The sequence below is a fragment of the Plasmopara halstedii genome (assembly GCF_900000015.1).
Source record: "Plasmopara halstedii genome assembly, contig: Scaffold_816, whole genome shotgun sequence".
NCBI classification, from domain to species: domain Eukaryota; phylum Oomycota; class Peronosporomycetes; order Peronosporales; family Peronosporaceae; genus Plasmopara; species Plasmopara halstedii.
This window is the reverse complement of record NW_020187732.1, coordinates 1,810,627-1,823,695: the sequence shown is the minus strand read 5'-3', so window position 1 is coordinate 1,823,695 and position 13,069 is coordinate 1,810,627. Positions and strand designations below refer to the sequence as shown.

At 44.7% G+C, this 13,069-nt stretch overlaps 2 protein-coding genes across 2 annotated transcripts; both read right to left on the bottom strand.

The window, feature by feature from the left end:
* Nucleotides 1-4,572: 4,572 nt before the first annotated feature.
* On the bottom strand, nt 4,573-5,593 carry PHALS_14305 (uncharacterized protein; the record flags this gene model as incomplete). The annotated part of the gene is made up of 5 exons (XM_024730093.1): nt 4,573-4,741; nt 4,827-4,859; nt 4,928-4,972; nt 5,038-5,123; nt 5,213-5,593. 5 exons carry the CDS (start codon nt 5,591-5,593, stop codon nt 4,573-4,575), a joined length of 714 nt encoding a protein of 237 aa, XP_024580404.1.
* A 2,236-nt stretch (nt 5,594-7,829) lies between these two features.
* PHALS_14304 (uncharacterized protein) lies at nt 7,830-8,697 on the bottom strand (the record flags this gene model as incomplete). The annotated part of the gene is made up of 2 exons (XM_024730091.1): nt 7,830-8,036; nt 8,641-8,697. The coding sequence occupies 2 exons, from the start codon at nt 8,695-8,697 to the stop codon at nt 7,830-7,832; spliced, it is 264 nt and encodes an 87-aa protein (XP_024580403.1).
* Nucleotides 8,698-13,069: the final 4,372 nt, after the last annotated feature.

Here is a 13,069-nt window from a genome sequence, read left to right as displayed (position 1 = left end):
TGGGTTGCGTGTGGGTCACATGCAAGCCGCACCTAGGTTCCTGGTGCATTTCCAACAGTATCTTCATAGAGAAAAAGACCCGCGCGTTGACCAAGCAGAAAATAGACCATTGTAGATTGGCTGTCCCAAAAGGACTGGACAAAAGGGCCTAGCTTGGCTGGCGACTTGCACAAGTACATTGCAACTATGTCGACATTTCCTCTCACTGTTATTAAGTGAAAGATGGCCATTGGTGCCCAGGTGCGATGGGTGGAGTATTTCTAAGGCAGTGAAAGAAATCCGAATGCGTTCCCCGATTCAGCCCCTTCCCGACCAGATCGGTCCCACGTCGTCTGTGATGCTCCATCCTTTGCAATTGTAAACGCTTTGCATTAATCCAATTAGACACTTGATCGCGTTTAAGTCTCGTCAATCTTTGCTGCTGAGAAGAAAGACCCTGTTTATGACAAGGTGCTACTAATAAGTCAAAATGCCCTTGTTGAGTTTTACATTCGCCAGGCCGTTTGTGATCAATACAAACACTGCGTCTTTGAGCACAGCAATGTCGTCATCGTTTGTCTCAATGTGAGTTGCAAAACGGTTGTGTTTGTTTGCAAAGTATAGCCTTAAGGTATAAGCTAAGTGATGGTCGATGTGATTTCACGTCATCCCGACACCATATCGTCGCATGTCACGATGGTGATGTCGCCATTGTAACAGGTGATAAATACAGCGTATGGGCCATACGTAACATGTGTTGATCCACTGGTAGCTTTAAGGTGTTCACAGCGGGGCTACCGTAGCTCTTTGCTCCTGAGGTCACCGACCTGACGTTCTTTCTAACAACCAGTACGAATATAGCGGATCGCAATCCGCTACCTCCAGAGTACTTTAAACCTTAACCAAGGTATAGACGCTCTTCCGTTCAGAATCTAAACTGTATTTAATTGTTTAAGTTGCTGCAGAGCCGCCTATATCTAAAACCTTAGGTTTTCCTAGTTAATATAGTGATTGATAATTATATGCATTACTATTGGCAGTCCTGCCGCGTAGTGGCGTCTTGTAACGGTGTAGCCATATCATTGTGTGATTACACCGACTTGTGTGATTCACACCTACGTACGGTCACATCATCTTCTGTGACCCATCCTTTCATACAAGGGTACGTGTAACCCCGTTACAGTGTCTGAGAGCTCAGACGCGCACGTCTGTACCGATAACTTTTCTTTATAACAGCACTGACCCACATGACATCCAGCGTGTAGTGATGAGGACCTAAGGTTCAAATTACTGAATGAGGCACATCATTGGTCACCTCGAAAGAGAATAATAAATACTGCTCGCCGAGCGCTGTGTATTCCTTCCAACATGTATTAGTGGCTAAGCACATATGTGCGCACGTGTCAAATGTGTCAACAGGTTGAATTACTGTTGTATGCAGCGATAATTTTGGCCGGATTGTCGGGTGCTGGTAGTTTATAAGCACTAACTTGAGTTTTGGTGTTCCAAAAGACGCGTCTGGTAGTACAGGTTGTGTCGTCTCTGCAAGGTGGCTAGTTTCGCTGCTATCTGCGATATCATGGCCAGTGGAGAGACAACTGAGATGCACATCGACAAAGTATTTGTCCGACTTGGGTTGTCGATGAGTATTGTATCGGAATAAAGATCCGCGCTTTACAATAAAATTGTGGCAAGCATTTTTGAAGGTGCTGGATGCAAGGTTGCATATGTCGATCGCATACCACATGCAGACAAATGATGAGAAGGAGCGCATATAACAAGCTCTGGAGGGTATCCTACGATGCGTCTGCGCAAAGAGACCGCATTGCTAAAGTGAGTGCTTTCACTCAATTTGTAAAGCAGCATTTTACTTCACAAGCTTTGACCCATTATATTTTAGTAGGTGCCTGTCAATAAAATTGAATAGACCGTCTGCAATTTGCAGCAGGATTAGTTTTTGCATATTGACGGAGCTAATCGTTTGGTACAGGGTTCGTGATGCCATGGCTGAAAGCCAAGACAAAGTAATATTGAAGACAAAAACAGACGGGGCACACAAAAATGTTGTTCGAGATAAGATTTCATTGAGTGCAATTAACCTATCTACGTATGCAATGTCTGCGGTATGTGAGATCACGTTGCGACAGCTGCATCAAACCGTTCACGGTCGTAGCAAATAGAGAATTGATTCATACTTTGAATATCTCGAGGAAAATGCAAACACATCCAGTATTCTATACGGGGTCACTGAAGCCAGACCATATTCTTGCACTTTCGAGCTAGCTGGACGCAAGGTGCTTTGTCGCAGGCAAAGTAACTTTTCTAACCTCCCGAGTGGCTAGTCAACCTTCTGGTTCAAAGCAGCCATACAAGTTCTAAATCGCTTGGATGCCTGAAGCAAGGTGCTGCAATAACGAAGATCAAAAAGCAAATCGGAGATCTAACTTATCTCAGCCTTGGACTAACGCCGGTACCCTCGAAGAAAGTCGACGTGCCACTAGCTCGCGAGATCTAGCCTTAGGAGGATTGACCCCCACCGGCACTGCTCGACGAGAAAGGTCTGGCCCATTTCATGTGGAACATTTGTTAGATCAACGGGTACACCAGGGCTGTAACTAGTACCTGGTGATTGGAAGGGTCACTCATACTCTGTAAAGGGGTGTGAACTTGAGGCTCCACTTTGACATTTTATTTAACCAGATTGCCGCTTACGAACCAGCTCACCCTCGTATCCAACTTCCTATTCAGAAGAGGCAAGTTCTCGTCGCAGCGAGATTCTCGCAAATCTAAGGCGGCTCACCTTTCGGGGTAAGCTGTCTCGTGGGAATGAGCGGGACTGTGAAAAGCCGAAACACGTGATGGGTTGTCACCTAGACGTTGCTGTCGTGCTCTGAGCTTTGTGAGGTCGAGACTTAGACGACATTTTTTAGAAAACATCCGCTTCGCTGAAACGGCTATATATAATACTGAGATGAATAAGCTGGTGTATTTTTTTCACCAATACAAAAGCTGAGTCATCTACTCAGTGGCAGTTTCGACAGCTTCTAGAGGTCAAAGTATATCACTTGTGTAGAATATGGGTTTTTCTTATCGCCGCTGCTCCAAGCGCAGATGGTACTTTCTTACTTCAAGCTGGAGAAGTGCTCGCAGGCGCCCGACTTTGAACGAATTGATTCTGTTATTACGACATGATTTGGGCAAGAGTCGGCGTGGCATAGCTCTTGCGGTAATGGAATTTGGACTCCTTGAGCCCGATTCAGTCGTCGGACATCGTCGTGAGCTCCACGGCAGAATGTCTAAATACGTCTATCCGGTGAAAGAGACACGGTGTCGAGATTCGTGCAGCGTAGAGGGTGAGCGCAGTGAACCCAACCTACTACAGAACGGCTAAACGATATATCGCAAGATAAATATATTTTAACGCATCTGCTGCGAAGACCGCGTTCGTTGCGTGATCTCTTTGAGCCATTCAAATCGAAGCACAACAATGGAGTCCCGGTGCAAGTACGTCAGAAAAGAAGGCACGGTAAGGTGCAGAGAGTAGAGCGGAGCGTCAGACGTACTGGTTGCTCGTGGGGCAGTTACTTTTTTCGCGGTGTCTTATAGGGAGCGATTGCGATGTCATGTCAGTGTTTGACAACGCTGAACTCCAGTGTTGCTTTTATCCTATTGGGGATGGTGTCACACTAAAATCTTACACATTTTGTGCGGTAAAATTGTATGAGGTTTATATTACATTTTGTGTAACTGTAAATATTCATAGGACCAGAATTATTAAACGAGAACACATGACAGAGCAATAACCTTAAGTAAAACACATACACTTGGTAGTTATATGAATTCTAGACAAGTAGCAGAGCAAGCCAATGCATTGGTTAAAGGCATTTGGTTTTGCTCTTGGTTAAATTGCATAATTCCAACCACTGTGCGTTTGTTAACGGAATTCGAGAGTCATAGCGCACTGTACACAGTGCACGCCAACTCCGTTGCAAACCATCGTGTGCAATACAAGAGTCTCAATATAGATTTAGCCGATTCTAAATCAGGTTCTTTTACTTCAAGAAACATCAGTAGCTCACACTGCAGAAGAATGAAAATTATGAGCACAGATAAAGTCACTTATCGGTATAGCCAAAGCAAATTCATTGTGTGCAATCAATGCGGTGAACCAGAGAGAGAGCAGGGGGTGCCTATGTGGGATACAAGCGTAAGACGAATAAATACTCGGCCATCACATGGTGTCATGAAAATTTTATTACAGCAATTCATGAGTTAGATATTTTCAACACTTGGACTTAAGTAAACAATCAAAATTCTACTAGTCTTGACTTTTAAGGCACTTGCACATATTTTGTGACACCGATTACATTTTGCAGTTTTCATTTATTGATTGTGAGGCCTTTGACGTCTCGATCAATCAGCAAGTCAACTACGTGCGCAGTTAATTCAGCTCTATCTGAAGAAATTGGTGCAGCTTCCATCTAATGATTTTGTAGTGATACTTTAACGATCTCATGAATTTGATAAGCCTTGTGCCGCTTGTAAGACGATCTCACTCTATCACCTTGATTTCGAATGTTCTTTTATCTTTCCTTAAAAACTGAGCAGTTCACTTCTGTCATATGCTTCATCCACTCGTCCACGTGCAAATTTGAATATGTAAAGCCAGCCACAAGCTCTTTTCAATTTGAATATATGACTCACACTGCTCGTCATCGCGCTAATGTTAGCCATCGTTGTCCACGCTGCTGCCTCATTGTCGCTAATTCCGACACAAAAGCGTGTGATCAGTCGTACAGCATAGAATCTCGCGAAGGTGTATACTCCACCTTGCTATCGATCATTACCAATTTAAGCTTGTTCGTGGAGTCAAATCTTGTCTATAGCAGTGTATCATTTTATCATATACATCAATGACACCAATTTGTTCTGCTTGGATGCAACAGACACGCTGCGACTTTCTTCAGCAGTCATCTTGTCAGGAGAAACAAAACTAAAATAAAATTTATTCAATTAAAAAGTTAAGAGTAACAACAAAACTACATTTCATTAACAAACTCAGTGTCCCAAAGTGTTGTACTGCTTCCTCGAAAGCATGTTTTTAGGTAGTCAGCGCCTGCTTTTTCCTCCGTTTCTTCCTCAGTCTATCCTTCAGTCTTTGCCTGAGGATTTTCAACTGTCTATCCCTCGCTGCCTTCGTTATCTTTTCTTTTTTTCGGGAAACGACTCGGACATATTTCGAATAATAATGTTTGGCACGTTTTTTTCGATCTTCTTCTCGGTTGTAATCCGGATACAACAATCCATTTGCGGGTCCAATCACTCGAACCCGGGGTCCCCAACCTCCAGAGTCTACTTTTCCTCCACCTCCACCTCCACCTCCGCCTCCGCCTCTGAATCCACCTCCGCCGCCACCTCCGCCTCTACCTCCGCCTCCACCGCCACCTTTGCGTTCCTCAGAATGGACAGTTGATTCGTCTGATTCTTGTTCAAGAGTCACGAGGCCATTTGAATTTTGAATCGAATTCGGCTTCACTTCGTTGTCAAGTGCAGTGGTGATGCCGTTGCCGACCGTTAATGCTGCAGTGGCCAGCACCAAGTACGAAAGACGCATGACTCTTTATGATGCCAGATGTGTGCTGAATTGTGGAATTTGGCGAGTGGAAGTTTGCTATGACAGAAAACCACTTCAATTAAAGTGGAAAGCTTGTGGTTATGAGTCGAATATGATCATTTATCAAGCATGGTACTTCAAATATTAAAGGAGAGCCGAAGCAAATAAGATTTGCATAACCACACGTCTTTACGGTCAAATCTTCCGACACAGCACTCGATACTTCTCATTAGTATTCTAATATGCATTGGCTTTTTTGTGTATATTACAGAGCCCTGAACATTGTCATGGATTAGTTAGTACACTTCCTTAGCATTAGACAGAAGTTTTATAAGTGACAACAAACAACACATACGTTAGGCACTAAAAGCTGATGGGCATGGATTACTCACACCCGTTTCGCAATGTCGAACTAAACTCCTAATCGATGCTAAGAAATTGGTTTTGATTCTGTTGCCGCATCGTTTACACGAGTAAGCGATTCTTTGAGTAAATATTTGAACTCTTGTTGTACTTTACGAAAGTTTCGTAAGTCCGCCGTGTGTACACGATTAAAATACCAACAGAACTCAAATATTCATCATAATATCACCTAAGTTACATCCAGATCTTCATCTTCCGAAAATTACTATTATGATGGCGAATGTCGTGAAGTTACACCTCAGATTTCGAAGGACCCAAAACTATCGACTCTCATTTCCTCTTGGTCCATTTTCAGTATTCGCTATGGTATTACAAACAAATTATCAATCCTTCCATGAAGGTGATGAAGTCTAAGTATATCATACGAGTTCATTTGACTAGAGTTAGCCAGTTGCTAAGTTTACCAGCAATAAAGCAGAGGTATCTCTCACCATACTTATTAAACTTTTAAGACTGACATTTATTTAAGAATCATTATATTTAGATCAATACTAAATTATACCTCTCACCATCTCTCATAATAAAATGCCTTCTCCTTTACAAAGTCCCATCAGCTGCATAGGTACCAAACTATCAACACTTCGGAACTCGATCCATTACTAAACTGGTGGAGCTTCAAAAGCGCGAACGCAAACATGACTCTCTTCTGGATGGGTCCAGCTTGCATCGAACTCAAATTAAACGTCGTGATCCTCAATGTGGTCGATCTCGAAGTTTAGATGATGGACCGGCTTGACCACGAAATAAACCACCAGTTGATTGATCTCCACCTTGTGCTCTTCAATTTGTGAAGCACATCGTAAACGAAACGCATCTTGAAAACGTGCTTATTTGAACGCGTCACCAGGTCAAAGAAGACCTTGCCTTCTCCTCTATCGAAATGCACCGCATCGTAGCCACCATGATTCCACACGGTCGGCTATGGTCTCTTCTAATTTGTCCCTCTTGTAGCACTTTGAATCGAAGAACGTTTGCTTGAGGCATAACCTCTCCAACTCCGTGGTCGCCCAATAATTTTACAGGACGCCTTCACAGATACCAAAAAAAGTCATTCAAAAAGGTGGCCATCCAACGAAAGATTATTTGACGCATTGAGCAAGCCGCCAACTGTGCAACGATTTCCTCGTCACATTCTTACGAGAAGAGGTAGGCTGCATAGGAGCGTATGGGGAACGCGTTATCCGTAGACACGTTGTATTCCATAGATCCTGTTGATTGCATCGGGTGCAGATAGCCAACGCAATATTTGACCTGTTCGCGGCAGATCGAACCCCAGATTTCGAAATATCCATCACTTCATCCATAAGGTGTTGTAATACGAACAATTATTAGTCGCCAGCGTAATAGATAATCAAACTCAGTGCATGATTCTACTTGCCATCTTCACTCCATCCTGCTTCGAAATCATCATCGTCATTTACCTGGTTGGAGTTCGTCATGTCTAATAGTGATAAATCGTTCCATAAAAAGTCTGATCGGCGATGGCTGCGACGTATTCGTCATGCGTCCACGAGTACATGATATACTTGGATGATTGTACAGCAATTATCCTCCCAGTTCCTCTTCGCAAGAGTGGCCATCGAGGATCATACAATAATCTTACTTGTTCGTCGAGATGCGCAAAGACGCGTTTAAAGAATAGCTCGTGCGTCGTCATTGCCTTATTGCCATCCAAATAAATGAAGAGCTTCTTGCCAACGACAATTCAAACTTGATTTGTCAACGATTTCCCAGTATTCCTTCAATCCCAGCGCCAGACAAGCGTTCAAACGATTACTCCAATGAATCCAAAAAACATTACGTTCCCGTCAATTTAAAAAGCCACAAGACTCAGCGTAGACACAGACTTGCCTATGCCAGGACGTCTCACAATGAATCCTCGTCCATTCTTTGCAACGACTTCGTAAGCTCCACAGATCGCGCACTTGAACGACGACGATACAGCATCAAAAGTCATTTGAGCTTTGTAACCACACTTTTCGCGAAATGCAGCTGGCAGCATCACATATTGCAATTGTTTCTAATGTCAATCTAAGGCTCATCAACGTGATCGCTTGTTAGAACAAGACGTGAATCTCTTCTTCTCCGAACTGAAAGCCCCCAAGTACTCTGGCTTAATGATCCATCAATTGAAAATCATCTCCTCCCCATATTTGCTATATTGTCGTCCTCGTTTCAGAGGAGGCTTGAGTGTGTGGTTGCTCTTTAACCACATGTCGTTATTCTCCGCCAAGTACAACGTCAACAACTGTGGGGGACAGTGGGTTGCTCGGTACTCAAGATTCCAGCAATTTTTTGGCATTGCTTGTGAGCTCACTGGAAATCGCCGTTCGACTGAGAGCACATTCACGCAACCTGTTTCTCACTGCAATAAATAATTTTATTTCTGACAAATTTATATATTTTAATATAGAGAAACTAAGAAATAGTGAGTCATAAAGACAATGATAACAATATTCTTTCCAGAAAACCGCCAATGTTGATGAACCAACAATGACCAAACTACTAAAGAAATTTATGGTGAGCATTGCATTCACACATCAAATCTGTTGATATACGATCAACTTAAAATGGAAGATAGACGCATATTGTCACTACTTGGTGATTCCATCGACTACACGCACAGTGATAATGTCACGACTGACTTTGGAAACAATGGGTACACCAACAACTTGCGACATCATGTGAATGACGTGGATGACCAGTCAAGACCTATAATCATATAAACAAACAAACGTTGAATGCAGACATTGCATAATTTATACAGGATGATTTGAAGTGATCGGTTTTGCAGCGATCGGAACGTGTGGAATCTCGCTGGATTTGTTGCTCTCCAGCCACATTCTATTTGGTACTTGTTGCGCGGGACCTGTCTCTGTGTCCTTAAACAAAAAGTAGAGCGTTTCACAAGAAATTTGCTAAAAATTATTTGATGGTCGGTTCGATTGTAGGTATAACTCATCGCTGAACGAAGGCAAACTGAATGGGATTGCTGCTGGTTCTGATTTCGTCGAATACAAGAAATGGAATTATGAAGTTAAGGGGCCAAGGAAGGCATTTACGTCACAGACCTTCGAGCTTTTTATACTTTAATTTGAAAGGGATTGCTGTTGGTTGTGATTTTGTCGCATACAAGCAATCGACAAGAATATATGAAGTCAAGGTACCAAGAAAACTATCTACTTAGAAGCGTATGACTTTCCAAAACTTGGTCAAGTTTTCGAAATAACATTCATATCGGCGCAAAAGTTAGCAACGCTAACTTAATTGGTGGGGCTAACTGGCCGAACGATTAAAATACATGCGTCCAGCCATGGTTGATATATCATTGGAGGCCAAAGAAGTAACTATTGATCGAGCACAGACCCGATCGCGAATTTAATATGAGTTTCAGTCCTTTCGAGATTTGTTGGAAACTACGAACTTCGAGTCACCTCGGTGGAGTTGTTGTCACGTCACATATTTGCGTACGGCGCATAACGGTAACTTGCAAGTTGAAAATAACCTTCTCGAAGATCAAGTTTGCAAGGTTACAGAACATGCGTTAATGGTTACGCTGCGAGCAACAAGACATCTTTAGCGGTTTTGAGCCCAAACCCTTCCAATCCCAACGAGATACTTATCGACGACAACTACTACATGTGTAATTTCAACGACCGGATGCGTTGGCTAGAAAGGGGCTACAAGGACACCACAATGCCATGAAGTCAGTAGACGCAGCGTTCTGTGAGACGGAGGAGTGGATGGCCGCCGACATGAGGGCGCTGGTTATTGTGACGCAGGTGCTTCATGAAGCAGTCACTTGATAACCGTGTATAATTGAAGAAACAGCTCCATGGATTTTCGCTAGGCACGGGCGGAAACCTGATGAAGCACATCGTTAAGTTTGATGATCTGTGCTCGCGATTGACTGCGGTAGGCGAGATCGTGTCTGAGGACAAGAAACTGATCGTTTATTTGGAAGCTCGCTTTGGGAGTATGATACAATAATTCGTATTATCGAGGCGCACAAGAAGGTGGCGTTGCTGGCCGCAAAAGAGATGCTACGGCTTGAGTTCGAGTTGACTAAGATGAGAGAAGAGAAAGAGAGATTATTGAAGGCCTCGATGCGTGATTAAGGCAGTCGATGCGGTCGCGGAAGAGGTGATAGAGGCCAACGTGGTGGTGGAGGTGGTCTTGGTGGTCGTGGACATCACCTGAGGAAAAACACTAGACCAACATTTCGTTGGTACTGCTTGAACGTCAATGAGTACGGTCACAAGCGTGACGACTGTCCTGAGATAAAGAAATTGGAGGGTAAATTTGTTTTCTCGGCCACAACCGATGGTTCAGCACGAGAGGTTACCTGGCTGCTGGACAGTGGAGCGAGCTGCCACAAGACGGATGTGAATATGGACTTTGTGGAGTATTAAAAGTTGACGATGCCAGTCATCATCACCGTGGTTAGTGGACAGCAAGTGCTAGCCGAAGGAAAAGGAGCTATGCGTTGTGTTAACGAAGCAGCGCAAGCTATCAAGCTGACGGACGGTTTGTATGTGCCCCAACTGGATAGGAAGCTGGTGTCTGTTCCGGCATTTGGCGTTGTCATGCAGTTCGAGCACAACCAAGCGATGCTAGTGGTAGATGGAGAAGTGCTAGATAGAATTCATCGAAACATAAGCTGTTCATGTGACATTTACAGCAGCTGAAGGGAGAACAAGCCGCCCGGGCAGATTCTATTATGGGTGGAGATAGAACGTTATGGCACGCCCGACTGGACCATGTTTCCGCATTGAAGATGCAAGCTGCTGCAGAGATAAGTAATAGACTACCCTGACTTCAGTATGAAGAAGACAACGTGATCGTTAATTGTGGTGGCTGTGCTCAAGGCAAGATAACGACGAGACCGTTCGCACGAAGTTCCGGCGGTGAAGTCAGGACTAGGAGCCTTCTGAAAGTCGTACACACTAATTCCATGGGCCCAATGAAGTTGAAATCAAAGTGAAGCTTTGAATGTGATAACGTTCATCGACAACTACAGTGGATACGTCTACGTGTATCTGCTTTCTTCGAGAGCACAGGTCTTTGGACGCTTTAGCGAGTTCAAGGTCCTCGTAGAGAACCAAATTGGCTACAGGATAAAGCGTGTCTGTAGCGATAATGGTGGAGAGTACACCGAATTCAATCGGTTTTGTGCCACCAATAATATTATGCATCAAACAAGTGCTCCGTATCCTCCGCAGCAGAATGGTTTGGCGGAGAGAATGATCCGCACGTAAACTGAAATGGCCCGAGCGATGATGTATCATATGGATGTTGAGCGACTCTGGTGGGGATAGGCCGTGATGATATCTGCTCATGTAGTTCATTGTATCTCGAACACTGCTCGTCACGACAAGACTTCAATATGCACCTTCGGGTATTTGGATATACCGGGTACGTGGAACTCAACAAGATTAAGAGGACGAAGTGGGACGCCGTTGCGTCTTTTTGGGATATGCTGACGGCTCGAAGTCATATCAAGTATGGGACCTTAACAACAATAGACTGGTCAAAACGCGCACGGTGACGCTAAATGAGTGGTCATTTGCTCGTCATCGCGATGTATTTTCGTTGTTTGCGCTTAGAGAAAGCGTAATTTAGGTCACCGACCTTACGTTCTTCACAAGAACCAGTACGAGTGTAGTGGATCGCAATCCGCTACCTCCGAGAGTAGTTAGAAACTTCAATCAAGGCTAGAAAACTCTTCCGTTAAAAATGTAAACTGTATTTATTTATTATATATCTGTGGTAAAGCCGCCTAATCTTAATTGTATAGATTATCCTAAATATATATACAGTAAAATCTAAATAATGCATAACTACTGACTACCCAGACACGTACCGTATTCTTATTTCGGTGCAGTCACACCATGCCCATCTCGTGTAACACACACCCCTTTTACCAGGGTACGTGTAACCCCGTTACACTCTCCCCCCTTAAGACTGAGAATATTTACAGTTCCAATCGATTGCTGCCTCAACGAGGCTTGCGTGTCCGCTAGACACTACAACCTGGTTCGTTGGAACAAAACGACTTCCGTGCTCAATGACCCCTGTGTCAGCGACACTGATGTCACCAAGTCTCGCTAGTTCTGATAGCGCACACGGGCAGAGCCCAACTTTGTCTCCCGCACGCGGTGCAATATCGGATAGTGTGTCCGCGGCATCGAGGGATGTAAGTCCTAGGCTCGATGAGCCCAAGCGTCGCGCTCCGCGCATGCCCTCAGTGACGAGTGACCTCGTTGAGGATGTGGAGGTGGTCGCCTACGACTCTGACACTCCTTTTCCCGGGTGGGATGACGAGAAAGGCGAGCCGCGCCAGCAGCGTGAGACGATCCCTGCTCGCGCCTTGCGGACTCCATGTCAGTTTTCTGGCCTCTCATTACCTGAGGGACGTGGTGTCATCACCAATAACCGATGAGTCGCAGATGCGGCAGCTGGAAGCTGCCCGTAAGGCGGCTTTGATGTGCGCCCATCCACGGTCGGTCTTTGAACCTCGTGTGGATATGGCTTCCGCCCGGCGGATCCCGCTGTTGAAGCGAAGGACGTGGTTACTCGATCGTTACACCTCCACATCATCTGGCCCCCGGCCTTTACGGAAAATGAGCTTGCCCACGGAAAGCTCTTCGAGTTCATTTCGAGGTTCCACAAGAATTTCTGTTGGAAGCTTATCGCATTCGTCTGCGTGCTCAACGAGGTGGCTCTCGTGTACCCGCAATGCGGACAATATTTGTAGTTCTCGCCTCTGGTGAAGGCGCTACAGATGACAAAGCGCTCTTTGAGATATGGGTGCAATGGCACCGGGAGCTTTCCTCACTGTATAAATTACAGTTGAGCCATAAGGAAGTGGACGTGCGTGTAGAGCGACAACTCCGATTTGAGTTTTCCAAACTCAAGGCACGCCGTCGACTTCTTTCAGATTGCCTACCTGCGACGTATGGGTAAACCCCTAACGCTCCCGCGAGCTCTGTGTCTGCGACCGCACTGCTTGAGCTCAGCCCATGGCCCTTCAACTTCCCTGGCTATTGCCGG